At 41.1% G+C, this 26,029-nt stretch overlaps 1 protein-coding gene across 15 annotated transcripts in view; it reads left to right on the forward strand.

The window, feature by feature from the left end:
• ATP9B (ATPase phospholipid transporting 9B) overlaps positions 1 to 26,029 on the forward strand; it is a 218,903-nt gene that overhangs the window by 75,788 nt on the left and 117,086 nt on the right. For 14 of the 15 annotated variants that reach the window (XR_016387667.1, XR_002642781.3, XM_089895355.1 and 11 more), the window contains 2 exons: positions 10,311 to 10,391; positions 18,869 to 18,944. Coding sequence is in view for 13 of the 15 variants with exons in the window: in XM_089895355.1 (XP_089751481.1) it covers positions 10,311 to 10,391; positions 18,869 to 18,944 (157 nt within the window). In the remaining 2 variants the exon portion in view is untranslated. The remainder of the gene's footprint in view (positions 1 to 10,310; positions 10,392 to 18,868; positions 18,945 to 26,029) is intronic. The other variant, XM_089895352.1, reaches the window with a different exon arrangement.

Raw genomic sequence — 26,029 nt, forward strand, 5'->3', positions numbered from 1 at the left:
CTAGGGAGGGGGAATTGAAGTGTTCCTGTGTGTCTCGGCAGAGTGAGAAGGGGAAAGACACCTTTGGACTTCTTGCTTGGCCTTTGCTGCCTGGGGAACAGGCAAGAGGTGGGACCAGAGGGCACAGTACTTACGGATCTCAGTGTTTTTAGTGATCTCTGAAACAGATCTCACGAGTGCTCAGAACCTCCTAAACTGCTATACATCTTTTTTTTTTTTTTTTTTTTCAATCAAAATCACGGTTGTGGTCATTTGGTGTTTGTTTTGTGTTATACGTATGATTTATCTGAATGAGAGAAGCTTTATCTTACATGATTTGCTGATATTCACTGGAGAGTAAAGAAAGATTGAGGGTCTTCAGAATGACCTTGGACCCAAGCAGTTGTTGGTTAAGGGAAAGGAAATTGAATCCTCTGGATTTGGTCACTTTCCTTAGATGGGTTGGATTTGATAGGAATAGCTACTGCACATAGCTTACAGTTAATTACTGTGGATAGCAGGAACCTTCCTTATTGTAAATATTGCACTTTTTGGAAACTAAATCTGTTTGGCATGTATAAGGCTTGGCAGTATTTTGTTTCTTTAGGTATCTTCCATTGCCTGTACTTAGGTAGTACCGAGGTTGAAATTCATTCCTTGCTTAGAGTTTGTTGGTTTCTTGGAGCTGTGGGTTCCTGGTTTTCTTCTCTTTTCCGTCCTCCTTTCTGCGCAGACCCCTGTCTCTGGGACACGAGCGACAAGTGTGTTAGACTTGCTGTTCCTGCAGGTGTCGAGCTTCTGCTGCTCTCTTCTCAGTCTTGTTTTCTTTCTGTGACTCAATTTTGACAGTTTCGGTTGCTCTGTCTTTTTTTTTTTTTTAGTTGCACAGCTTTTGGGATTTTAGTTCCCTGACCAGGGATTGAACCCGGGCCCTCAGCAGTGAGAGCACGGAGTCCTAACCACTGGAGCATCAGGGAATTCTCATTTTGCTCTGTCTTTAGATTCACTAAGTTTATCTTGTGCAGTGTCTAGTCTTCTGTTAAGACCACCCAGCTGATTTTTTTATTCCAAATCTTGTATTTTTAATCTCTGGAACCAGGTTCCCCCTGGTCACCCATTTTTGTTATTGTTTGAATACTTTTCTTTCCTAATATGTTCATAGTTTCATTTAAATCTTTCAGCAGTTTACAACACTTATTGTTCGTCTGTTAATGCCATTGTCTCTGTTATTTTGGGCATGTTTCTTCTTAAAAAAATGTTTTCCTTGTTACAGGTCACACTTTCCTGCTTCCTTGCACAGCTGGTAATTTTTAGTTGGATGCTGGATATTGTAAATACTATATTTTTTTCTTCCTTCAAAATCTATTGATCTTGATTTTCTTAGTTCAGTAACTTGTGGATAAAATTGATCTTTCCAAGAGTTGTTCTTAAACTTTGTTGGGGTGGCCATGGCTCACGGGCCTAGCCGCTCCGCGGCATGTGGGATCTTCCCAGACCGGGGCTCGAGCCCGTGTCCCCTGCATCGGCAGGCGGACTCTCAACCACTGCGCCACCAGGGAAGCCCCTGTTATATGTTTTTAAAGAGGTCTTTATATATAGTTTGCTAATCATCTTTCATTCATTTGTTTTAATCTCTTCTAAATATTTTCATTTATAGTTTCTGTTGTCCGTATAAAAGTTTAGCATCCTTATATAAGGTGACCTAACAGTAATTTTACAATAGTCTTTAAAATAGTTACTTATGTAATGTGATAGAAGTGCTAATTATTACTATGGTGATGATCATATTGCAATACGTAAATGTATCAAACTGACTTGTACACCTTAAATTTACACAATGCTATATATGTCAAGTATATTTCAATAAAAATATTTTTTAAATAATAAATAGTTACTGCTTTTGGTTTTATGCTTAGACCATTTCCACTCCATGACTATGTTTTAAATGGTTACTTTAAAATCACTCCTCCTTTACACGTGAACTCTCCAGTCCAGCTAGCATTTGTTTGGAGTCGAGCTCTGAGTAGGAAATCAGACGTAAAACAACCTGCTGGCTGGTCGTAGCAGTACCGTTTGCTGCATAGCTCACTGTTTTAGCACAATTATAAAATTGCCCTGGGAGGTTCCAGTTTTAAACTCTCGCCCTCAGTGTATGAGTGTGCAGGGTTCTCCAAACCTTTGCCGAGTGAGTACGTGTCGCAAACCTATTCCCCCAGCCTGTTTCCTGACTTTTCGCTTTCAAATACCTTTTGCCGTATAACTTTGTTTAGGTAAATATTAAAATTAACTTTTGTTTAGGTAAATATTTATACGTTTTCCTTTTTGTTTGTGGATTTTGTGTTGTGCCAGAAGGCTGTTCTCCCACAGTGTTCATTTATCATCTTAACCGCTGTCAGTGTCCCTTGTTACTGGAGCCTGCAGCCGGGCCGCAGTTTTCTCTGCCCAGGCTCCTCCTCTCTGCTCTCTCCAGCCTCACTCGGACTCCCAGCGTTTTCTGCGTGCTCTTCCTTCTTTCGCGTGGTGAGATAAAGCCGTGCCGTCGCCTTGTCCCTGAAGACACCCAGCTTGCAGTTCTCATGCTACTTGTTAGAATGGTTAGTTTTCATCCTGAGACAGTCGTGGAGCCTGTTGACTTTCTAACGTGCTTTGAGCCCATTGCTGGGCTCCCGCTGCTCTTGCGCGCTTGCCTTTTTCCTCCTCTGTGTGCTTTCTCGTTTTTCTAGTGCGCGTCCTCAAGTGGTCTCTCCAGGATTGAAGGGGGAGGAAAGGTCACGAACCCCAAGTGACCGGAGGGTTTCTGTTTGCCATCAGGCTTGGAGGCCGCACCTCGGAGTCTGTCCCTCTGCACCTCACTTCCAGCAGTCACAGGTGCTCCAGGGCACACTGGGAAGCAGTTGCACAGAAAAATCCTTTGTAGCAGATTTAATTCGCTGAGAGTGTTAGAAAAGAAGTGCATTGTTAAGATACTGTATTAGAATTTTTCTGAAAGAAAAGCCAAACAACGAGTATGTGGTATGTGATGGCATTACCTGGATTCCAGGAGAGTGGGTCAGCTGTGACAGAGGCTAGTGTCGGGCTGGGGCGTGCAGAGGACTGCTAGAAATGTCCACCCCTTGGTCGTGGTGGTGTCGTCGGTGCGTGCTTGTATTCAAATGCAGAAAATTGTACACTTTAAGCATGCATAATTTATTGCTTGTAAACGATATCTTAAGAAAGTATTTAAAATTCCACTATGATGTTATCTATGTTTTTGAATATTCCCTTTGCTGTGATCACAGGAGGTGCATTTTATTATATTCAGTGTTATAAGGATGGTTTCCTCATTTTTATTAGCGACAGATATGTATAAATTGCAAAATACTTAGAAAGTCAGAGTATGTAATTCATACAGTGCTGCTTTTAAAATTTTATGGTTGATACACTTTGATAAAGAGTGTGTTAAGCATTTGGGTGAAGTAACTGGAAAATGAAAACGTTTTAAGTTTTGATATTATCATAAAACCAAAAGGCAATATATTTTAGAAGAAAGGAAATTTAGCTGAATTTGTGATTCATCCATCAATTTATTTATAAAATTTATTTATTTATTTTTGGCTGCCTTGGGTCTTCGTTGCTGCGCGTGGGCTTTCTGTAGTTGCGGCACGCGGGGGCTACTCTTTGTCGTGGTGCGCGGTCTTCTCATTGCGGTGGCTTCTCTTGTTGCAGAGCACAGGCTCTAGGCGTGCAGGCTTCAGTAGTTGTGGCACACGGGCTCAGTAATTGTGGCTTGAGGGCTCTAGAGCGCAGACTCAGTAGTTGTGGCACACGGGCTTAGTTGCTCTGCGGCATGTGGGATCTTCCTGGACCAGGGCTTGAACCCGTGTCCCCTGCATTGGCAGGCGGATTCTTAACCACCGTGCCACCAGGGAAGCCCCATCCATCAGTTTAAATTTGTAGCTTCATATAATTTGACATATTAGGTATAGACGTTTTTTCATAGGAAAGAAAGCTCTAATTTCATTATGGACATAGACAAGGCAATTTGGTTTTTCATCAAATAGCTTACGCTGTCCATAACTGTCACTCATTTTGACTTTTCTGTCTCTAGTGTGATGGACCTGGGGAGTGTTTGGTGGCATTCGCTGTTTGTCGCATCATCAGTGGAGCCTTGTGTCCACAGTGACACCAAGAATGATTAAACCTACAATCCTTAGAGCTCTTTGTAAAGAGCTGAGGACGCCACCAAGAATCAGCTCTCGAATTCTGTTGTGTCCAGAGCACCTAATGTGATCAGAGGGTTGAAATTTAGTTGGAGCGGTGCTGCCGATCCAAACCTGTGACGGCAGGTCCGGCTTCTTGCTGTCGCGGACACGGAGACGTGTGGGAATGTGTTTCTGCTCTTGTGATCAGGCAAATTTATTAACGACAATGAGGGCACAGTAATTTTCAATAAATCACGACTCGCTGATGTATTTCAAAAGATCCATATAGGAGTAAACAATACCATTTATATTTAATTAGTTTTATTGAACGAAAGGCAATTTTATTGGTAATGAACCACATGTTATGATTAAGGATGTATTTTAACGACCTTTAAGTAATGCGAACAAATGTTGCCCTTGACCTAATAGCAGAGGCTTTCCTACATTATTGAAAACTTCAGAATGATTTTTAAATTATCATGAAAAGCTTCGAATGACATTCTCATTATTGTGCCATTATTCAGTCATTTGATGTCTAATGTACTAGATGAAATGCATTCCTCTAAATGTTCATGTGCATGTGGAAATACGGGGGTTGTTGCTAGGCGGTTCTTTATTTCCATGTATCAAAAGGCAGTCTGTTATAGGAGAACTTCATTTTTTGAAAATGACTGTGACGGTGTAGGACTTAAATGACGAGTGATCCTCCAGCTTGCCTTGTGCCAGGAGTCGGTTGGCTGTCTTTTCACAAGTCTAAAATTATTACGCAATGCATTTCTTCTTGTGTAAACTAGCCTGGCTTAATTAACTTGAACATAAATTTTTATTAGTTAACATATAATCTAAGCTGCAGTAGCAGACCCACTGTGGTGAGCTGGTGTGTTCACCCTTCATCCAGTGCAGCGTCTCTAACCTGCACGTATTTTGCAGGCCCACCTGAAGGCATGTGAATGAGCTTCCCCGAGTTTAACGAGCTCTCAGAGAACTCTCACGGCAGGATGGGAGTGAGCTGTCCCTCTGCCCCACTGGCATTGTCAGCTGGCAGGTGCTGTCCTCAGCCCCAGGGGTCTGTGTGGCAGTTGCTGTGTAGGCAGTGGCCTCCCTTGCAGCCTGGAGCCATGGCTCCCCTGCTGCGTCCGGAACTCAACAGTGGCCGTGGTGTTTTCGGCAGAGGATCATTCTGAGACTGATGTTTGGAGGATCGGTCATGAGCTCAGACCTTCCTAAGGCTTTGGAAGCACTGCATTCCATGTGTTAAGTCCCTTTCTGCTCTGAGATCTAGAGTGATACATCCCAGATCCAGAGAGACGTTTCTTCTCCCTCACCTAACAGCCCAGAGGTGGGTGGTCCCAGCTGAGCGCGCAGCTGTGTCGTCCGCAGTCAGTGACCTTCAGCCGCGTCCCAGTGTCTGCTCCCCTGCAGCCTGGCCAGCGGGAGCGGAGGGCACGGGGATGGGGCAGCGGCCTCGTCACCCTCCTGCCTCCAGGTGAGCGGTGTGGGGAGGGCAGGCTGTGACCGTGCTGAGGGGGAGCCACGCGCCCACGCAAGGTCGCAAGTTCCGTCTTAAAACGGCGACGGGAAGAATGGCGGAGTGGTCTCTGTCATCATTCCTTCATTTTGTCTTCCATCGAGCTTCTTTGATTACGTCCTAAGCTTCTTACTGGGTGGTGTACACTAGTGCTTCTCCGTTGGTTCTCCTGGAGGATTTTACTGCCCTCAGAGCAGGCTGCTCCGTTTAGAACTGTTGTTGCGATTACCATTTTTGTTAGAATCAGTTATTTCCCACTTGTTCTCCAAGGAGCTTGAAGCAACATGAAAATCTGTATGTCCCTCACCTACGTTAGAGTAGGAAATAAATGAAATGTAAACTGCCAAGTCGTCCGTATGTCTTCTAGGAAGGAGAGAAGCCGTATTAGTTGTAGAGTGTTGCCTGTTCTCTGTTGAAGAATGTTTTCTTGAAGGGATGGAGCTTTCCAGACAGCCCATCAGGCGGGGCTCCCCTGGCAGAGGAGCTCTCCTGGGGAAGAGCCCACAGCCAGCTGCCCCTCCTGAGAGCCGGTGGGCGGCCGGGAAGGCAAGACCCGTGTCAGCCGAGCCCTGAGCCTCTGTGAATGCGGGGCGGCAGGAGCAGAGGGAATGAAGACGGGTCTCGAGGTCGCTGTAAGAAATCTGGGAGGACATTAAGTCCAGACAGGAGCTGTGAGAAAAGATCAAGAGCAGAGTAAGACCTCTTGGAAAGACACGTGATGGCAGAGGTCCATCGAGTATCAGGACAGGAACGTGGCTCAACAGGGGAAGCAGAGTGGCACTTCCGGGTCTAGCTTGGTCCTCAGCACCACCTGTCCTCCTCCTCTGCGTGTTGTTAACTGTCCCGAGGTAAATTTGGCATACAAGAAATTGCCCAGAATTAAACTGTGCACTTCGCTACACCAGTAAAACCATCACCACAGACAAGATAGGGAAACCCCTGTCACTGCCAGCCTGTCATCCTTTGTGTGTGTGTGGTCAGCTGCGGTTCCTCTTTTCGATAGCAGTGCTTTCCCACACTTCCACTCTCCTGTAATTTCTGATCCACCCGCCTTTCATCAGATGATCTTACCTTGCAGAGAAAAAGCATTATATCAAATGGAAATCCCCTCCATTTCCCACCCTCCCGGCACCTCACCCCCCTACCTGCTGGTGCAGCGAAGCCGTGTCCCCTCTCCTGTCTGAAGGGAAGTCTTCCACCGCCTTTGCTTCCCCCTGCTTTCTCGAGACCTCCACCTGCCGGTTACTCTCTGCCTTGCCTTCTAGCCTCTCCCTCTGCCGACCCCTTTTTCTTAGACCTCAGGCCTTCAGCCAACTCTAGTGTCTCAGGTGTCGCTTCCTCAGGGTTAGGTTACTTGAATATATTTAGAAAGCTGACTTGCTTTGTTCATTGGCTTTTCAGCTATTCTACCTCTTTGCATGTTTTTACTACTTGCTAGAGATGGCAATATGCATTTAACTAAAAGTGTATCGTGAAAACTTAACGTTGTATCACTTCACATTAAATTAAGAACCTTGTAATTGAATAGATCCATTTACCCCACTCATTTTTGACGCTGAAGCACGTTGCACATTTTTTGTGTGCATATATGTTTGTATGCATTTATATACTTTTTGTATATGCAGTGTATCTACGTATATCATAAACTGTTCTGTTTTATCTGTATCTTAAAGAAGTAAAGTGAAAAGACAGGATTTTTGTTTTTCTTTTGATATTAACCACGTTTGTTCCTTACCATTCCTTCCTAAAGATCTGAGTTTCTACTGGATATCATTTCCCTTCAGCCTAAAGAACTTCTGTTAGCATTTCTTGTAGTGTATGTCTGCTAGCAGTGAATTCGCATTTTCATTTATCCGAAAATATCTTAGTTTCACCTGTCCTGTTTTTGTGAAGTATGTTTTTGCTGAATATTGAATTCAGGGTCGACCAGTTTTTTCTCCCCACAGCACTTTAAATGTTTTGTTCCATTGTGTTCTGCTTTCATTATTTGTGATGAAAAATCAGTGTTATTTTGCTAGTTTTTGCCTGCATGTAATGTGTCATTTTTCTCCAGGTATTTTTGAGATTTTTTCTCTGTCTTTGGTCTCTTATTATGCTGTGACTTTGATTGTTTAAAATTTTACTCATCTGTCTAGGGTTCGCTGGGCTTCCTGAATCTGCACATTTATGGCTGTCAGCCAGTTTGGCGTATTTTCAGTCATTGTTTCTTCAAATACCTTTTCTTCCTCATTCTCTCTGTGTGCTGCTTCCAGGAACCCAACTGCAAACAAACTCCTGCTGTTCTCTCAGGGACACTGTGGCCATACTCACTTTCAAGATCTCTCTCCTCTTTGTTCTTCGGATTCATCATCTCTTGACCTGTCTTCAAGTTCACAGACTGTTCTCCAGTCTGCTGTTAAGCCATCTAATGAATTTATTTCAGATGTATTTTTTTCAATTATAGAATTTCCAGTTGGTTCTTTTTTTGTATACGTGTTTTCTTTTTCTCTGCTGTGGTTTCCTGTTTGTTTATTGTTTATTAGGAGAATGTTTTCCTTTAAACATTTGAGATGTTCTAGTAACTACTTTGAAATTCTCATCTCTTGATTCTGATGTCTAGTCATCTCAGAATTAGTCTTCTTTGATTGGACTCTGCTTGAATGTGGATCCTGTGTTCTCATTTCCTCCTGTGTCTGGACATTTTAATTGGATCTTCAACATTACTGATGCATTGTAGAGACTCTGGATTCTATGATGTTCTTCTGAAGAGCATTGGGGGTTTTGTTTGGTTTTGTTTTGACTGGTGGTAACTGACTGAAGTCAGACTGCCAGCTCCATCTTCCCTTCTGTGAGGAGCCGCGGAGGTCTTTGTTCCTTTCTTCTGGCTGAGCCGGACTGCCTGAAACCTGCCTGCACGAGCGGCTTGGGCTGAGCATCAGAGCGCGCACAGCACTGCGGCCCCCTGAGGCCTCCCATTCCTCTTGCGCATCAGCGTCTGTGGTCCGACCTTTGTTCTTCATGTCCGGAAGGCTGTGTTTTCTAAGTGTTAGCAGCCGTGAGGCAAAACCAAAACAAAACAGGAAACAAACGAAACCTATAAAAATGGCAAACTGTCTGTGACGGGGATCCTCCACATGCCCCCAGTTTTGATGATTCTCTCGGAGGGCTCCCAGGGCTCAGCGTCTTGTCCTCCTCGTGGCCATGAGTGGTTACAGTGAAAGGGCTCAGAGCAGTCAGCACAGAGAACAGGCACAGGGCGACATCGCAGGAAAGCAGGCAAGAGCTTCCAGACTCCCCTCCCAGGGGACCCACACAGGACACGCTGAGGTCCCCACCATAATGTGGGAACACGTGGGAAGTAGTTTCTACCAAGAGACTCGCAGGGCCTTTACTGGGGGCTGGGCCTGGAGGCACCCTCTGCCTGGGACGTACCACATGCCAGACGCACCCCCCCCCCATATCCCCCGCCCCCCGCAAGAAGGAAAGTGGGTGTTCGGCATGAGCCGTGTTGCTTGAATAACTGGTTTAGGCACACTCTCTTATCTGGGAAGGGTGGCAGCTCTCCTGGGATCCACATTCCCAGACCCCAGCCAAGGGCCAGCCTTGCAAGCAGGGCTTTCTCAGGCCTGCTGTGTTAAACGTTCTGCACAGCCCACTCGCTTGGCCGGGCCGTATTTGCAGCAAAAGTATACGCAGCATTGTTATCCTTAGACCCGGTGCAGCTGGGTGAGACCAGCCCGCATTCTTGGTGTCGGTGAGCCCTTTGGGAGGGTTGAAGCAGTGCCCGTGCACCGTCACCGAGGAGCCCGAGCTGTCAGGTGTGCCCAGCGGCCCCTTTGGGTTTCAGGCGCCGGCCTCTGGCAGAAGCGGCCTCTGGCAGAAGCAGTGCAGGTTTCCTCAGCGGGAGGGGAACCTGCGGACGCTTGTGGGAGGCTCGGCTGATCTTGTCCTCTCTCTGCTCCTCCCCAGGGTCAGGGCTTTGTTCCTTCTGTCATCACAGGATCCTCGTGCACCAGGCGGCAATCCTAACTCTGTCTCTTCAGACATCCCTTCCTCCCCAGGCCTTTCAGCTGGAAGGGTTTTAGGCAAGAAACAAAGTATTTTTTGCAGGAAAATATTTTCCTATAACTTAACCAGGAAGACACACCATGTTCAGGATTTGGTCAAGAAGAACGCTGAATCCTCAGACTTTTTCAGATGGCTCTTCATAGCTCCTATCCCTTCCATCCTGAGCGTTAATCTTGGGCGTGGCCCAGGACAGGTCACCCCCTTGCTGGGACAGCGCTCTTCGTAATCAGACCGCAGCGTTAGGTGTGAGTCTCGGGAGGTGGGGCAGGCTTGCGGGCCGCGGGGCTGCCTCGGTGGTGCCGTGTGTCTTATAAGCGTCGCCGGCTGCTTCTGACACAACCTGCCAGGGGGCAGCAGTTGTCCATTGGAGTCGGGAGAGTCCACACACCTCTGTTGTCCTTAAAAACTGTTCCTTTGAGTTCTCTTCCATCCTCATCCGTAGCGTTGGCAACAAAACATAAGAAAACCGTCACTTTTGGTAAATAAGATATGAAAAGTATTAATTGGTAATTGGAAAATTTCCAAGTCATTTTGTTTAATTATTATGGAATTAATTCAGATATTCTGTTTTCCAGGACCTTTTTTCTATCAATGCTTATGTTTATGCTCAGAAGCCACAACTGGATATTCATAGTTTTGAAGGCACATTTACCAGGGTAAGTTAAGTTTTTTGTTAAACACAAATATATTCACTGTGTAAGTTAAAAGTAGCAAACATTTATTTTGAAAAAGTAATTAAATCAATAATCAATTCAAACAAGTTCCGAACTAAAAAGTGAAGACCTAGAGAATGTTTCAAGTTCTTAAATTTTCCTATAGCAAATATTTCTTTGGGGTACGTTCAGTACAGTTTTTCTATTTTTAGCATATTTACTCTTTTTTTTAAAAATTTATTTATTTATTTTTGGCTGCGTTGGGTCTTTGTTGCTGTGCGTGGGCTTTCTCTAGTTGCAGTGAGCGGGGACTGCTCTTTGTTGCGGTGTGGCGGCTTCTCCTGTTTCAGAGCGTGAGCTCTAGGCGTGTGGGCTTCAGTAGTTGTGGCACGCGGGCTCAGTAGTTGTGCCTCGTGGGCTCTAGAGCGCAGGCTCAGTAGCTGTGGCGCACGGACTTAGTTGCTCCGCGGCATGTGGGATCTTCCCGGACAGGGGACCAAACCCATGTCCCCTGCATTGGCAGGCGGATTCTTAACCACTGTGCCACCAGGGAAGTCCCAGCAAATTTATTCTTGATAAGATCCTTTTCCCTTAAAATATTATGAGTCAGTAAAATGAAGTAATTCAGCTATTTCAGTTTTGATTTTGGATAATAGTTAATACATTATGATATCCACATCATTTCTTGATTTTTATTAACTGGTTGGATGGATATCTGTATGTGCACATCCATTTCCTTATATACACATATGTGTGTTTCATTCTACATTCTCTTCATTATTATGGCGTTTTGGTATAGCCATCTACTTCTCTCTTTTTAGAGTTGATACTTTGTTCTATAAAACCATTAAAGTCAAAGGGAAAACTCAGTATTCCTGGATTATCTATTTCTGAGTTAGGCAGCTTTTATCTCTTTACCTTGAACGGCTACCCTGGCTGTAAGCACAGGGTGGTTCCCTGCCGGACAGTTTTCTGTGGAAGAAACAGGGAAGGGTGTTGGAGCGCTGCAGCCAAGGACTTGGATAAGCTCCTGTGTTGTGAAGACTGTAATGATGGTGTGGGAGCCACTTGGTGAGAGCTTGATTTGGTTCCTGATATATTTGGAAATTTATAAATATATTATCACCATTAGTATAAAACTATATAAAAATAAAAAGGTTAAAGGTATTTAAAAATTTTATAGCCTTACCATCCTAATATAAATAGTCATATTATTCTTTTGACTCTTCCCCTTCAAATTGTTTCCCATGTACGTACATACTGGAATAATATAAGCCTCATTTTTTTCCCCGCTTAAGATATATATTTCCTTAGTATTTTCTATATTGATGCAGCCATATAATTATCAATAGATATTTTTAAGCTAAAACTACTAAATGCAGCAAGTGTAACATATTTTACTTGACAAACTGTAACTCCTAAGGGACTTTGAAATGAAGGCAAAAGTGTGTGTGTGTCTGCAGAAACAGAGAATGGCCGTGTGCTGGCTTCAGAGTATGGAGTAGACAAACCCCTTTAATCAACGGCTGTCTGTGGAGCGCCTGCATTTCAAGACCCAGTTTAAGTACCATCATTTGGAAGGCTTCCTTGTATTCCCTTTTCTTTGATATTGTTGCACTTCTGCCTGCCTTTATATTTGCCCTTGGGCTTCTATTTTGTCATTGTTCTGTGCTTGTTTAGCTCTCACATGAAACCAGAAACTACTTAGGTGAATGGCTGTCTTACTTCTTCTCATAGCTCCAGTTTCTAATACAGGGCTTGGTGTATATTCAGATACCAGATACACATCTGAATGAATTGAAGAACTCTCCTCTTTACAGATGATATAACTAAGGCACAGTTAAAAGAAACACCAGTTTATAATCCTAAAGTGAATTGTTTCTTGAGGAATAGCACCCCACCTGTGTGGACAGGTAGGGTTGCTTCTGGGTTTTAGCTATTGTGAATAATGCTGCTATGAATGTGGGAATACAGATATATCTTTGAGACCCTCCTTTTAGTTCTTTCGAGTATATACCCAGAAGTGGAATTTCTGGATCATATGATAATTCTATTTTCAATTTTTGTGGAACTGCCAAAAGCAGCGGTTATACTGTTTTACAGTCTCACCAGCAGTGAACAGAGGGTCCAGTTTCTCCACATCCTCACCAGAACTTGTTGTTTTCTGATTTTCTGATAGTAGCCATGTTACTGGGTTTGAGAAGTCATCTCATTTTGGTTTTGATTTGCACTTTACTAGTGATTAGCAATGTTGAGCATCTTTTCATGTTCTTTATGGCCATTTGTATACCTTCTTTTTTTTTTTTTTGGCGGTACGCGGGCCTCTCACTGCTGTGGCCTCTCACGCTGCGGAGCACAGGCTCAGCAGCCATGGCTCACGGGCCCAGCCGCTCCGCGGCATGTGGGATCTTCCCGGACTGGGGCACGAACCCGTGTCCCCTGCATCGGCAGGCAGACTCTCAACCACTGCGCCACCAGGGAAGCCCTGTATACCTTCTTTGGAGAAATGTCTATTCAAGTCCTTTGTCCATTTTCAAATTGGGTTGTTTGGGTTTTTTGTTGAGTTTGAGGAGTTCTCCATATATTTTGGATATTAATTCCTTCTCAGGGACTTGATTTGTACGTATTTTCTTCCATTCTGTGAGTTGCCTTTTACTCTGTTGATAGTGCCTTTGAAGCACAAAATTCGTTGATCTTCATGAAGTCCAGTTTGTTTATTTTCTCCTTTGTTACTTGTGACTTTGCTGTCCTATCCAAAAAATCATTGCAAAACCTAATATCATGAAGCTTTTGTCCTATGTTTTCTTCTAAGTGTTTTATTATTGTAAGTCTTGCATTTAGATCTTTGATCCCTTTTGAGTTATTTTTGTATATATTGTTAGGGAAGGGTAACTTCATCCTTTGCCTACGGATATCCAGTTTTGTCAGCATCATTTGTTGAAAAGATTGTCCTTTCCCCATTGGGTGGTCTTGGCACCCTTGTCAAAACATTTAACCTTATATGCAAGGGTTTTTTCCTGGGCTCTCCACTTTATTCCATTGGTCTGTATGTCTGTCTTTAGGCAGCACTATACTGTTTTGATTACTGTAACTTTGTATTACATTTTCAAATCAGGAAGTATGAGCCCTCCAGTTTAGTTTTTCTTTTTCAAGATTGTTTTGAATATTTCAGTTCCCTTGATATTCCATATGAATCTTAGAATGGATTTTTCTATTCCTGAAAAAAATGTCATTGGGATTTTGATAAGGGATTGCATTGAACCTGTAAATCACTTTGGGTAATACTGACATATTAACAATATTCAGTCTTCTCATCCATGAACATGGGATGCATTTCCATTTATTTATGTCTTTTTTACTTTCTTTTGGAAACATTTTGTAGTTTTCATTGTACATATCTTTCACTTCCTTGGTTAAATTAATTCCTAAATATTTTATTGTTTTTGATGCTATTATAAGTGGAATTGTTTTTGTAATTTCTTTCTCAGATCGTTCATATATAGAAACGCAAGTGATTTTTGCATGATGAATTTGTATTCTGCTACTTTGCTGAATTCATTTATTAGATCCAACCATTTTTTTGTGAACTCTTAGGATTTTCTACATATACGATCATAACATCTGCAAGCAGAGATAATTTTACATCTTCCTTTCCAAATTGTGCCTCTTATTTCTCTTTCCTGTACAACTGCTGTGGCTAGAACTCCCAGTATTATGTAGTATGTTGAATAGTTGTGGTGAAAGCAGACATTCTGATCTTAGAGGAAAAGGTTTTAGTATTTCACCATTTGGTATCGTGTACCCAGTGGGTTTTTCATATATGGCTTTTATTATGTGGAGGTAGTTAGTTCCCTTCTATTCCTAGTGTATTGAATGTTTTTTATCATAAAAGGGTGTTGAATTTTGGCAAATGTGTTTTCTGCATCAATTGAGATGATCGTGTGGAGTTTTTCTCTTCATTCTGTTAATGTGATGTATTTTGTTGATTGATATATATGTTGAGCCATTGTTGCATTTCAGGAATAAATCTCACTTGGTCACAGAGTTTAATCCTTTTAATATGCTGCTGAATTTGTTTTTTTGGTATTTGGTACAGGATTTTTGCATCATTGTTCATAGAAGATATTGGTCTGTAGTTTACTTTTCTAGTAGTCTCTTAGTCTGGCTTTGATATGAGGGTTGTGCTGGCCTCACAGAGTGAGTTAGGAAGTGTCCTTCCTCTTCAATTTTTTGGAATAATTTGAGAAAGATTAATATTAATTCTTTAAATTTTTGGTAGATTTCACCAGTGAAGTCATCAGATCTAGGGATTTTCCTTGTCAGGAGATTTTTGAGTATTGATTTAATCTCTACAAGGTATAGGTCTGTTTAGTTTTTTTATTTCTCCATGATTAGTCTTGGTAGATTTTGTGTTTTTTAGGAATTTGTCCATGTCACCTAGGTTATCCTGTTTGTTAGCGTATGGTTGTTCATAATACTCTCTTATAATCCTTTTTATTTTTTTAGAATCATAGTAATATCCCTACTTTTATTTCTGATTTTAGTAATTTGAGTCTTTTTTTCTTAGTCCATCTAGCCAAAGGTTTTTCAATTTTGTTGATCTTTTTGAAGAAGTAACTTTCATATTTATTAATTTTTCCTGTTCTTTATTTTGTTTATCTCTGCTCTGTTCTTTATTTTTACCTTCCTTCTGCTAACTTTAGGTTTAATTTGTTCTTCTTTTTCTAGTTCCTTAAGTTCTAAAGTTAGGTTGTTGATTTGAGATCTTTCCTGTTTTGGAATTTAAACAGTTATAAATTGTTATAAATTATATAACTATATAAGCTAGAAATTTCCCCCTTAGCACCACTTATGCTGCATCCCATGGGTTTTTATAAATTATATTTTCCTTGTCATTTGTCTCTAAGTATTTTCTAATTTCCCTTTTCATTTTAATTCATTGGTTTTTTTTTTTAACATCTTTATTGAAGTATAATTGCTTTACAATGGTGTGTTAGTTTCTGCTGTATAACAAAGTGAATCAGCTATACATATACATATATCCCCATATCTCCTCCCTCTTGCATCTCCCTCCCACCCTCCCTATCCCACCCCTCTAGGTGGTCACAAAGCACTGAGCTGACCTCCCTGTGCTATGTGGCTGTTTCCCACTAGCTATCTATTTTACATTTGGTAGTATATATAAGTCCATGTCACTCTCTCACTTCGTCCCAGCTTACCCTTCCCCCTCCCTAATTCATTGTTTTTTAAAAAGAATGTTGTTTGATTTCCACAATTTTGTGAATTTTCTGTTATTAATTTCTAACTATATCTTGTCATGGTTGGAGTAGATATAGATACTTTGTATGATATCTGTTTTTTAAAATCTATTGAGACTTAATTTGTGGCCTAACATAAGGTGTGTCTTAGAAAATACCCCATATGCACTTGAGAACAATGTGTATGCTGTTGTTGTGTGGAGTGTTCTATATATGTCTGTTAGATCTAATTGGCTTATTGTGTTAAGTTCTCTATTTCCTTACTTCAGTCTGGTGGTTCTACCCATAACTGTGAGTGGGATATAAAAGTCTTCAACTGTTTCTCCCTTCAGTTCTATCAATTGTTGCTTCATATATTGTCTTTTATTAGGAGCATAATGGTGTATAATTATCATATCTTTTTGCCTTATTGAACATTTAATTAATACATAATGTCTCTTGTGATCCTTTTTGATTTAACATCTGTTTTTTCTGACATTAGTATAGCTACCCCTGCTCTCTTTTGCTCACTATTTGCAGGGAATATCTTTTCCCATACTTTAACTTTCAATTTCTTTGTGTCTTTGGATCTAAAGTGAGTCTCTTGTAGATAGCATATAGTTGGATCATTTGTTTTTATCCATTCTGCCAATATCTGTCTTGTGATTGGTGAGTTTAATCCATTTATATTTGAAGTAATTAGTGATAAGGAGCAATTTATTTCTGTCATTGTACTATTTGTTTTCTATATGGCCTATAGTTTTATTGTCTCTCATTTCCTGCATTACTGTCTTGTATTGTGTTTCATTGATTTTTTTTTTATAGTGAAATGTTTAAATTTCTTTCTCATTTCTTTTGAGTATATTCTGTAGCTGTTTTCTTTTTGGTTACCATGGGGATTACATTTAACACCCTGAAGTTATAACACTCTAATTTGAGTTTACACCAAGGTAAGTTCAATAACATATTAAAACTCTGCTCCTTTACAGCTCTTTCCTCAGCTCTTTCAGTTGTCATTGTCACAAAATTATATCTTTATATATTGTGTCCTAAAAATATAAACTAATAATTCTTTTAAATGCATGAGTGTCTTAAATTATGTAGAAATAAGATTTGGAGTTACAAACCAAAGTTACAATAATACTAGCTTTCAGAATAATAACTTGCTTTTTTTCTCTAAATATATTAGTCTCTTAAATCATGTAGAGAAGAAAGAGCACAGTTACAAACCATTGTTACAATCATATTTACTTTTATAATTATTCATCTGCATTGAGATCTTTATTTCTCCGTGTGGTTTTGAAGACTGTCTAGTGTCCTTTCATTTCAGTCTTCAGGACTCCCTTGAGCACCACTTCTTGCCCGGAAGGTCCAGTGGTCACCAGCTCCCCTCAGCTTCTCCCCTGCTCCCCAATTTGGCTAAGCATGCATTTTTTAAAAAATTGTTATTGGAGTATAGTTGATTTACAGTGTTCCTCAGCTTTTGTTTATCTGGGAATGTCTTGATTTCTCCCTCACTTTTGAAGGACAGTTTTGCTGGATATAGGATTCTTGGTTGACAGTTCTTTTTCTTTTAGCACTTTGTCTGTACCAGTGCACTGCCTTCTGGCCTCGATAGTTCCTGATGAGAAATCTGCTAATCATTTTATTGAGGATCGCTTGTATGTGATGATTCGCTTCTTTCTTGCTATTTAAGATTCTCTCTTTGTCCTTGTCTTTTGAAAGTTTGATTATAATGTGTCTTGGTGTGGGTCTCTTTCAGTTCTTACATGGATTTGACTGAGCTTGAATACTTATTCATGTCTTTCATTAACTTTGGGGGATTTCAGCCATTATTTCTTCAAATAGTCTCTCTGCCCCTTTATCTCTCTCTTCTTCTTCTTGGATTTCCACTATGTGTATACTGGTTCGTTTTTTTCTGTCCTGCAGATCCCTTAGGCCCTTTCAACTTTCTGCAATCTCTTTTCTTTCTCTTTCTCAGCCTCAGTAATTTCCATTGTCCTACCTTCAGGTTCACTAATTCTTTCTTCTGTCTGCTCAAAACTGCCTTGAATCCCTTTAGTGAATTTTTCATTTTGCTCATCGTACTTTTCAGCTCTTGAATTTCTTTTGGTTTCTGTTTGGGTTTTCTATTTCTTCATTCACATTTCCGCTTTGTTCATACATTGTTTTCTTGACTCTCTCCACATCTTTATGTCTTTGAACATCTTTAATATTTTTCTTTAAAAATCTTTGTCTAGTATAACTGCCGTCCGATCTTTTTCAGGGATAGTTTCTGTTGATTTATATTTTTCCTTTGAAAAGACCATACCTTTCTGTTGGTGTTTATGCCTTGTTATTTTTTTGTTGAACACAGTACATTTGAATATAATAATGTATAACTTCAGAAGTCAAAAGCAGGGTTCGTTGGGTTTCTGTCATTGCTTTTGTTTATTTTATTTTATTTTTTTTGATTGTGGTAGGCTCTCTCTCTGCTGAGGATCAGCCTGAGGTATAAACTTAATGCTTTCTTATGTCTTTTCTGAGCCTTTCCTTGGGCATGTGCCATCATTTTCTGTTTTTTCGTGTATATGCAGTTGTTTTTGAATGTCCTAGTCTTTAATATCTGTCTTCCAAAAGGGGAAAAAGAGAAAAACAAAGGGGGATAAACGGGGCACTCGCGCTTGAAATCCACTTGGTGGGGGAGGGGTTTGCAACAAGGGGGGAGGTGTGGCAACAAGGGCCACCGGCCTCTTTGGCTGCATCTCTGCCATCCTAAGCAGCATCAGAGCACAGGTTCCTGATATTGGAGGACAAGGTCCTTTTGGTCCACCCTGGCTGGCTTCTGCAAGCTGCTCTAGAAACACGTGTATGGCCTCCTGCCACGTGGCTGAGGGTGGGACGGGCAGGTGCTACGTGCTAAGACCTGAGAGTCACCACAATTGACTGCAGTAACCATCCAGCGCTTCCCCTGGAACTTGTAAGCCTTCACCAGCTCTGGATTCTAAATTAGTTACATCAGACAGATTCTGTCCCTGTAGTTGTGGCCCAGGTTGGGGGCCATTCCTGGTGCTTCTTGCTCTGCCATCATCCCAGAATCCTCTGTGTAAATTCCTGTCTTTTACCCCTATTTTTCACTGCCTTTTCACTGCTTGTTAGCTGGATCCAGCTGGTGGACTTGTTTTTAACACTGTGGATATCTGAAGTACGAGTAATAAAAAAGTTGCTAATTTGCTTTTTTCTTACTTTTCTCTCCTTGAACAGGAAGATAGTGATCCACCCATTCATGAAAGTCTCAGCATAGAAAATACCTTGTGGGCAAGCACTGTTGTTGCATCAGGTGAGAAATAAGCTCTATTTTTAACATGAATTCTCACATATAGGAGACGCTTTGTGTTTTTAAGTGACTCCAAACAAATGTTTGTCAAAGTGCTTTGCACCACAGGGACCTTATTAAACATATACTCCCGTTCAGTGGATGTGGACCAGGCCTTAGAGTCTGCATCTCAGACAAGCCCAGGGCGAGGCTTGCGCTGCTGCTTATCACGCGTGGAGGAGCTCGGCTGAAACAGCTAAGGAGGGTGCACCCTTGTGTAGCAAGGCAGGGGGCATTTTGCTAGTTTTGACATCTGTTTCATGGCAAACTTGTCAGTGTGCCTTAAAGACAGGTGGCACAGCAGAACCGGGGAAGCAAACAGTGACTTCAGAGGGCTCTGACCACTTCTCATTCATCTAACAGCTGAGGAGGTCAGTGTGGTCGCTTGTCTGTGGGGGAGAGAAGTATTAGATGAGACAGGGACCTTAGGAGGGAGATTGGGTTGGGCCTTTAGGGGCCACGATGAAGGTTCTTTTAAGTAAAATTGGAGTATGTTGGAATATTTCTAGTGGTTGAACAGGGAGGCCACTTAAATGTACATTTTGTAAAGTAAATTTCTCTGAGAGACATTGAAAATCTAAGTGATTATCACCTTTTCAGAAAATGGTTGACCTTGTGGATGGTACCAGGAGGTAGCAGCAGGGAGCGTTAAGGGTGCTGGTGGGATAGGATGTGGGGAAGCACTCAAGGGAGGAATGTCTGTCTCGGCATTTGTCACCAGTGCTGGCAGCGCTCCCCTTAGAGCACAGTCCTCCTTCTGGGGTTGTGTATGGGATCTCCGCTCCAGACCTGGCGTTGGTGATACAGTGTGGGACAGCTTATGGTGAGAAAGAAATGAAGAAAATGAGCCAAAGGGAATTCCCTGGTGGCCTAGTGGTTAGGATTCGACGCTTTCACTGCTAGGGCCCAGGTTCATTCCCTGATCGGGGAACTAAGGTTCTGTAAGCCGCGTGGTGCAGCCAAAAATATAAAGAAAGAAAAAGAGAGAAGTCATTTGAGCTATGCTAATAAGTATCTCAGAAAAGTGCAGGGTGCCTTGAAAACAAAGAAGTGAAAACCTTACCTGGTCAGGGTCTGGAAGAGGCTTCCCTGAAGAAGAAACACGTGAACTAGATTTTAAACCACACAGACGTGCCTAGGTGAGGTGGACACTGGGGATATGTGGCGGCACTGACTTCTCGGCACTGACTGTGTGCAGAGGCCTCATGCTGAGGGGCACAGCAGGCTGAAGACAGGGTTCCGAGGGCCATGTGCCTGGCACATGGAGCAGGAGGGGCTCAGATCCATGCAGCGCACTTCTGCGTTTGTGCTAAGGTGGGGCGTGGGTACACAGAAGGGTCAGGGAGCTGCTAGACCAGAGCACATGTCCCCTGTAGAGGACAGGGAATGAACAGTTTATTTATTTGAATTTTTGAATTTTATTTTATTTATTTTTTATACAGCGGGTTCTTATAAGTTATCTATTTTATACATATTAGTGTGTACATGTCAATCCCAATCTCCCAATTCGTCCCACCACCGTCCCCCCTGCCACTTCCCCCCTTGGTGTCCATACATTTGTTCTCTACATCTGTGTCTCTATATCTGCCCTGCAAACCGGTTCATCTGTACCATTTTTCTAGGTTCCACATATATGCATTAATATACGATATTTGTTTTTCTCTTTCTGACTTACTTCACTCTGTATGACAGTCTCTAGATTCATCCACATCTCTACAAATGACCCAATTTCGTTCCTTTTTATGGCTGAGTAATATTCCATTGTATATATGTACCACATCTTCTTTATCCATTCATCTGTCAGTGAGCATTTAGGTTGCTTCCACGACCTGGCAGTTGAAAACAGTGCTGCAGTGAACATTGGGGTGCATGTGTCTTTTTGATTTGTGGTTTTTTTTGGGTAATATGCCCAGTAGTGGCATTGCTGGGTCATATGATAATTCTATTTTTAGTTTTTTAAGGAACCTCCATGCTGTTCTCCATAGTGGCTGTATCAATTTGCATTCCCACCAACAGTGCGAGAGGGTTCCCTTTTCTCCACACCCTCTCCAGCATTTGTTGTTTGTAGATTTTCTGATGATGCCCATTCTAACTGGTGTGAGGCGATACCTTATTATAGTTTTGATTTGCATTTCTCTAATGATTAGTGATGTTGAGCAGCTTTTCATGTGCTTCTTGGCCATCTGTATACCTTCTTTGGAGAAATGTCTATTTAAGTCTTCTGCCCATTTTTTGATTGGGTTGTTTGTTTTGTTAATATTGAGCTGCATGAGCTGTTTATATATTTTGGAGATTAATCCGTTGTCTGTTGATTCGTTTGCAAATATTTTCTCCCATTCTGAGAGTTGTCTTTTCGTCTTGTTTGTAGTTTCCTTTCCTTTGCAAAAGGTTTTAAGTTTCATCAGGTCCCATTTGTTTATTTTTGTTTTTATTTCCATTACTCTGGGAGGTGGATCAAAAATGATCTTGCTGTGATTTATGTCAAAGAGTGTTCTTCCTATATTTTCCTCTAAGAGTTTTATAGTGTCTGGTCTTACATTTAGGTCTCTAATCCATTCTGAGTTTATTTTTGTGTATGGTGTTAGGGAGTGTTCTAATTTCATTCTTTTCCATGTAGCTGTCCAGTTTTCCCAGCACCACTTATTGAAGAGACTGTCTTTTCTCCATTGTATATCCTTGCCTCCTTTGTCATAGATTAGTTGACCATAGGTGCATGGGTTTATCTCTGGGCTTTCTGTCCTGTTCCACTGATCTACATTTCTGTTTTTGTGCCAGTACCATATTGTCTTGATTACTGTAGGTTTGTAGTATAGTCTGAAGCCAGGGAGTCTGATTCCTCCAGCTCCGTTTTTTTTCCCTCAAGACTGCTTTGGCTCTTTGGGGTCTTTTGTGTCTCCACACAACTTTTAAGGGTTTTTTATTCTAGTTCTGTAAAAAAATGCCACTGGTAATTTGATAGGGATTGCATTGAATCTGTAGATTGCTTTGGGTAGTACAGTCATTTTCACAATATTGATTCTTCCAATCCAAGAACATGGTATATCTGTTTGTGTCATCTTTGATTTCTTTCATCAGTGTCTTATAGTTTCTGAGTACAGGTCTTTTACCTCCTTAGGTAGGTTTATTCCTAGATATTTTATTATTTTTGTTGCAGTGGTGAATGGGATTGTTTCCTTCATTTCTCTTTGTGACATTTTGTTGCTAGTATATAAGAATGCAAGAGATTTCTGTGCATTAATTTTGTATCCTGCAACTTTACCAGATTCATTGATTAGCTCTAGTAGTTTTCTGGTGGCATCTTTAGGATTCTCTATGTATAGTATCATGTCATCTGCAAACAGTGACAGTTTTACTTTTTCTTTTCCAATTTGTGTTCCTTTTATTTCTTTTCCTTCTCTGATTGCTGTGGTTAGGACTTCCAAAACTATATTGAATAATAGTGGTAAGAGTGGACATCCTTGTCTTGTTCCTGATCTTAGAGGGAATGCTTTCAGTTTTTCACCATTGAGAATGATGTTTGCTGTGAGTTTGTTGTATATGGTCTTTATTAGGTTGAGGCAGGTTCCCTCTATGCCCACTTTCTGGAGAATTTTTATCATAAATGGGTGTTGAATTTTGTCAAAAGCTTTCTATGCATCTGTTGAGATGATCATATGGTTTTTCTTCTTCTGTTTGTCAATACGGTGTATCACATTGATTGATTTGCGTATATTGAAGAATCCTTGCATCCCTGGGATAAATCCCACTTGATCATGGTGTATGGTCCTTTTAATGTGTTGTTGGATTCTGTTTGCTAGTATTTTGTTGAGGATTTTTGCATCTATATTCATCAGTGATTTTGGTGTATAATTTTCTTTTTTTGTAGCATCTTTGTCTGGTTTTGGTATCAGGGTGATGGTGGCCTCATAGAATTAGTTTGGGAGTGTTCCTTCCTCTGCAATTTTGTGGAAGAGTTTGAGAAGGATGGGTGTTAGCTCTTCTCTAAATGTTTGATAGATTTCACCTGTCAAGCCGTCTGGTCTTGGACTTTTGTTTGTTGGAAGATTTTAAATCACAGTTTCAATTTCATTCCTTGTGATTGGTCTGTTCATATTTTCTATTCCTTCCTGGTTCAGTCTTGGAAGGTTATACCTTTCTAAGAATTTGTCCATTTCTTCCAGGTTGTCCATTTTATTGGCACAGAGTTGCTTGTAGTAGTCTCTTATAATGTTTTGTATTTCTGCGGTGTCCATTGTAACTTCTCCTTTTCCATTTCTAATTTTACTTTATTTTTTTAATTAATTAATTAATTTATTTTTGGCTGTGTTGGGTCTTCGTTTCTGTGCGAGGGCTTTCTCTAGTTGCGGCAAGTGGGGGCCACTCTTCATCGCGGTGCACGGGCCTCTCACTATCGCGGCCTCTCTTGTTGCGGAGCACAGGCTCCAGACGCGCAGGCTCAGCAGTTGTGGCTCACGGGCCTAGTTGCTCCACGGCATGTGGGATCTTCCCAGACCAGGGCTGAAACCCGTGTCCTCTGCATTGGCAGGCAGACTCTCAACCACTGCACCACCAGGGAAGCCCCTCTAATTTTATTGATTTGAGTCCTCTCTTTTTCTTGATGAGTCTGGCTAAAGGTTTATCAATTTTGTTTATCTTCTCAAAGAACCAACTTTTAGTTTGATTGATCTTTGCTATTGTTTTCTTTGTTTCTATTTCATTTATTTCTGCTCTGATATTTATGATTTCTTTCCTTCTACTAACTTTGGGTTTTGTTTGTTCTTCTTTCTCTAGCTCCTTTAGGTGTAAGTTTAGATTGTTTATTTGAGATTTTTCTTGTTTCTTGAGATAGGCTTGTATTGGTATAAACTTCCCTCTTAGAACTGCTTTTGCGGCATCCCATAGGCTTTGGATCATTGTATTTTCATTGTCATTTGTCTCTAGGTATTTTTTGATTTCCTCTTTGATTTCTTCAGTGATCTTTTCGTTATTTAGTAACGTGTTGTTTAGCCTCCACGTGTTTGTGTTTTTTACCCTGTAATTTATTTCTAACCTCATAGTGTTGTGGTAGGAAAAGATGCTTGATATGATTTCACTTTTCTTAAATTTACCGAGGCTTGATTTGTGACCCAAGATGTGATCTATCCTAGAGAGTGTTCTGTGTGCACTTGAGAAAAAAGTGTAATCTGCTGTTTTTGGATGGAGTGTCCTTTAAATATCAATTAAATCTATCTGGTCTACTGTGTCATTTAAAGCTTGTGTTTCCTTATTCATTTTCTGGCTGGATGATCTGTCCATTGGTGTTACTGAGCTGTTAATGTCCCCCACTATTGTGTGTCGATTTCCTCTTTTACAGCTGTTAGCAGTTGCCGTATGTATTGAGGTGCTCCTGCATTGGGTACATATATATTTGTGATTGTTATATCTTCTTCTTGGATTGATCCCTTGATCATTATGTAGTGTCCTTCCTTGTCTCTTGTAACATTCTTTATTTTAAAGTCTATTTGATCTGATATGAGTATTGCTACTCCAGCTTTCTTTTGATTTCCATTTGCATGGAATATCTTTTTCCATCCCCTCACTTTCAGTCTGTATGTGTCCCTAGGTCTGAAGTGGGTCTCTTGCAGACAGCATATAGATGGGTCGTGTTTTTGTATCCATTCAGCGAGCCTGTGTCTTTTGGTTGGAGCATTTAATCCATTCACGTTTAAGGTAATTATCGATATGGATGTTCCTATTACCATTTTCTTAATTGTTATGGGTTTGTTTTTGTAGGTCCTTTTCTTCTCTTGTGTTTCTCACTTAGAGAAGCTCCTTTAGCATTTGTTGTAGAGCTGGTTTGGTGGTGCTGAATTCTCTTAGCTTTTGCTTGTCTGTAAAGCTTTTGATTTCTCCATCGAATCTGAATGAGATCCTTGCCGGGTAGAGTAATCTTGGTTGCAGGTTCTTCCCTTTCATCACTTTAAATATCTTGTGCCACCCCCTTCTGGCTTGTAGAGTTTCTGCTGAGAAATCAGCTGTTAACCTTATGGGAGTTCCCGCGTATGTTATTTGTCATTTTTCTCTTGTTGCTTTCAATAGTTTTTCTTTGTCTTTAATTTTTGTCAGTTTGATTATTATGTGTCTTGGCGTGTTTCTCCTTCGGTTTATCCTACCTGGGACTCTCTGTGCCTCCTAGACTTGGGTGGCTACTTCCTTTCCCATGTTAGGGAAATTTTTGACTATAATCTCTTCAAATATTTTCTAGGGTCATTTCTCTCTCTCTTCTTCTTCTGGGACCCCTATAATGTGAATGTTGTTGCATTTAATGTTGTCCCAGAGGTCTCTTAGGGTGTCTTCATTTCTTTTCATTCTTGTTTCTTTATTCTGTTCTGTGGAAGTGAATTCTACCATTCTGTCTTCCAGGTCACTTATCCGTTCTTCTGCCTCAGTTCTTCTGCTATTGATTCCTTCTAGTGTAGTTTTCATTTCAGTTATTGTATTGTTCATCTCTGTTTGTTTGTTCTTTAATTATTCTAGGTGTTTGTTCTTTAATTCTTCTAGGTCTTTGTTAAACATTTCTTGCATCTTCTCTATCTTTGCCTCCATTCTTTTTCCGAGGTCCTGGATCATCTTCACTATCATTATTCTGAATTCTTTTTCTGGAAGGTTGCCTATCTCCACTTCATTCAGTTGTTTTTCTGGAGTTTTATCTTGTTCCTTCATTTATCTTGTTCCTTCATTTAGTTGTTTTTTTGGAGTTTTATCTTGTTCCTTCATCTGGTACAACGTCCTCTGCCTTTTCATTTTGTCTGTCTTTCTGTGAATGTGGTTTTCCTTCTACAGGCTGCAGAATTGTAGTTCTTCTTCAGAGACGAAGTTTTGCACTAGTGTTTTAACATCACTAAAAAAGCATGAAAGCAAACATTTTAATAGGTGGAGATTCTCTTCAGGTAGTAGATGTTGGTTTTTTGTCATGATGAATTTTTTAAATTTCTCACAATAAAAAGAGAGCGGAAGTAAGTGTAGCACACTGTCAGAGACATCAGAGAGGGCAGGCCAGTCCTTCTTGAGGTCCAGGTAAGGGCTGTGGC

This window comes from Delphinapterus leucas, chromosome 14 (assembly GCF_059928025.1).
Source record: "Delphinapterus leucas isolate spDelLeu-1000000601 "Yukka" chromosome 14, BTC_Dleu_Yukka2, whole genome shotgun sequence".
Taxonomy (NCBI): domain Eukaryota; kingdom Metazoa; phylum Chordata; class Mammalia; order Artiodactyla; family Monodontidae; genus Delphinapterus; species Delphinapterus leucas.